General features: G+C 51.6%; 1 protein-coding gene across 1 annotated transcript in view; it reads right to left on the bottom strand.

Moving 5' to 3' along the window:
- The window catches only part of Exoc3l2 (exocyst complex component 3 like 2), a 16,438-nt gene that overhangs the window by 12,189 nt on the left and 2,005 nt on the right, over positions 1–2,244 (bottom strand). The window contains exons 2-4 of the mRNA XM_005370293.2: positions 1,862–1,963; positions 1,665–1,765; positions 897–1,007 (exon numbers count right to left, since the gene is read on the bottom strand). Of these exons, the coding sequence (XP_005370350.1) occupies positions 897–1,007; positions 1,665–1,765; positions 1,862–1,963 (314 nt within the window). The remainder of the gene's footprint in view (positions 1–896; positions 1,008–1,664; positions 1,766–1,861; positions 1,964–2,244) is intronic.

Below are 2,244 nucleotides of genomic sequence, written 5' to 3'. Positions count from 1 at the left end.
GAGACAGGGTTTCTCTGAAGTTTTTGGTGCCTGTCCTGGAACTAGCTCTTGTAGACCAGGCTGGCCTCGAACTAACAGAGATCCGCCTGCCTCTGCCTCCCGAGTGCTGGGATTAAAGGCGTGCGCCACCACCGCCCGGCTTAATATTATTTTTTAAAATGTGTTATGGGTGTTAGTATATCACTGTACCACTTTTGTGTCTGTAGCCCTTGGAGGCCAGAAGAGGGCATCAGATCCATTGGAGCTGGAACTACACACAGTTGTGAGCCTGATAAAATGGGTGCTGGGAATTGAACTTTAGTCCCATGGAAGAACAACCAGTGTTCTTAACCTCTGAGCCATCTCTCCAGCCTCCACCTTATTTTTTGAGAAAAAGAGTTTCAGTGACTTCTGGGAATCCAAACTCAGGCCTTCCTCTTTGACTATAGCCACCATAGTGCTCCAATTCTTTCTTTCTTCTTTCTTTCTTTCTTTCTTTCTTTCTTTCTTTCTTTCTTTCTTTCTTTCTTTCTTTCTTTCTTTCTTTCTTTATTATGTACACAGTGTTCTGCCTGCACGTATGTCTGCACGCCAGAAGAGGGCACCAGATCTCATTACAGATGGTTGTGGGCCACCATATGGGTGCTGCGAATTGAACTCAGGACCTCTGGAAGAGCAGTTTGTGCTCTTAACCTCTGAGCCGTCTCTCCAGCCCCCTATTTCTCCAATTCTACCACATCAACATTTCCCTTATATAGATGGATGCTGCAGTCCAGGAATCCCCCAGATCCGATGCCTCTGAGGTTGCACATCTGTGCTCCCAGCCCCTAAGCTCAGTGACACCCACCCAGAGACCTATTTGCTCAGTTCAGGTGTCACCCAAGCCTCCCACACTCTGTCCCCATGGGTGTTCTCACCTCAGGGGGGGCCCACAGTTGACCAGCGAGATAGTCCTACTGATGTAGGTTTCAGAGGGCAGTTCTCGGATCCCTGGGTTCTCGTGGAACCGCTCCACTCGCTGCTGAAAGCTGACAGGAGAGGGGACAGTGGGCACAACGCATGGCACGTGCTGCTGGGTCGGAATCCCATGACTGACACTCAGCCTGTCAGTTAAAGCAGATCCTACTCCCCGGCATCTCTGATGCTCCTTTTCTTATCTTCAATCACCCAACCAAGTGCTGGAGGTTGAACCCAAAACTCTTAGGTGCTAGGTAATCCTTCCAGGACTGAGCCACACCCCAGCCTCACTGGGGGATTCTAGGCAGGGGCTCTACCACTGAGCCACACCCCAGCCCCTCACTGGGGGATTCTAGGCAGGGGCTCTACCACTGAGCCACACCCCAGCCCCTCACTGGGGGATTCTAGGCAAGTCTTCTACTGGTGAGTCACACCTCCAGGATTATTGTTGTCTTTCTTTTCTTTTCTCTTTTTAAAGATAAATTTTATTTCAAATTATTCATATGCATATTCATATGCATGTGTCTCTGTGAAGACACATGTGAACATGTGTGCTGGTGCCTGGAGCTGGTGTTATGGACAGACGCCACATGGGTTCTGGGACTGAACTTAAGTTCTCTGGGACACACTTCCCCACTCCTCCTCTGCCTTTCACCTAGACTGTCTCAATGTGAACCAGATCCCGGTGGCCAGCCCCCTCAGACCCACCCTCTCCCTATGCCCCTTACCTCTGCAGGAACTCTGCCAGCCCTCCCAGGCAGCAGTGTGCCATTCTCTCCACAAACTCCTGACTGATACGGGGTGCTCTCTCTGTGTGTTCTTCCAGAAGCTGTGTGGACCAGGAGGAGGCACAGAGACACGGTGGAGGGGTTGGTCCCCCTCCCTCCCCTCCCACACTCCAGGCTATCCCCCTTCCTCCCATTACCTCACAGACATCTTGGGCCAGGTTGCTGGGCCTGTAGTCCAAGCTGCCCCACTGTTCCTCGTCTTCCTGCAGCACTTGAAGGAGGGCTGCTCGGGTCTGAGTCTGCGGCAGGTGGTGGACCAGCAGAAGTCAGGGCAGCTGGGGCCTTACCATCCTCTCACCACCATCTAAGTACCTTCACCAAGAAGTTCTGGGCTCACCCCACAAACCCCAAGGTCAAGGAGATACTTGGAACCCTCGCCACCCCACCCTTGCCTCCTCCTTTCCTGCCTGTGGTCTAGGACTTAATATTAAAACCATGTGGGTTTTTTTTTAAAGATATAGATAAGGCAGTCAGTGGTGGCACACACCTTTAATCTCAGCACTTGGAAGGAAGAGGCAGG

Source organism: Microtus ochrogaster, unplaced genomic scaffold (genome assembly GCF_000317375.1).
Source record: "Microtus ochrogaster isolate Prairie Vole_2 unplaced genomic scaffold, MicOch1.0 UNK74, whole genome shotgun sequence".
Classification (NCBI taxonomy): Eukaryota; Metazoa; Chordata; class Mammalia; order Rodentia; family Cricetidae; genus Microtus; species Microtus ochrogaster.
Note: the sequence above shows the minus strand (reverse complement) of the source record. Positions and strands in the feature narration are given on the sequence as shown.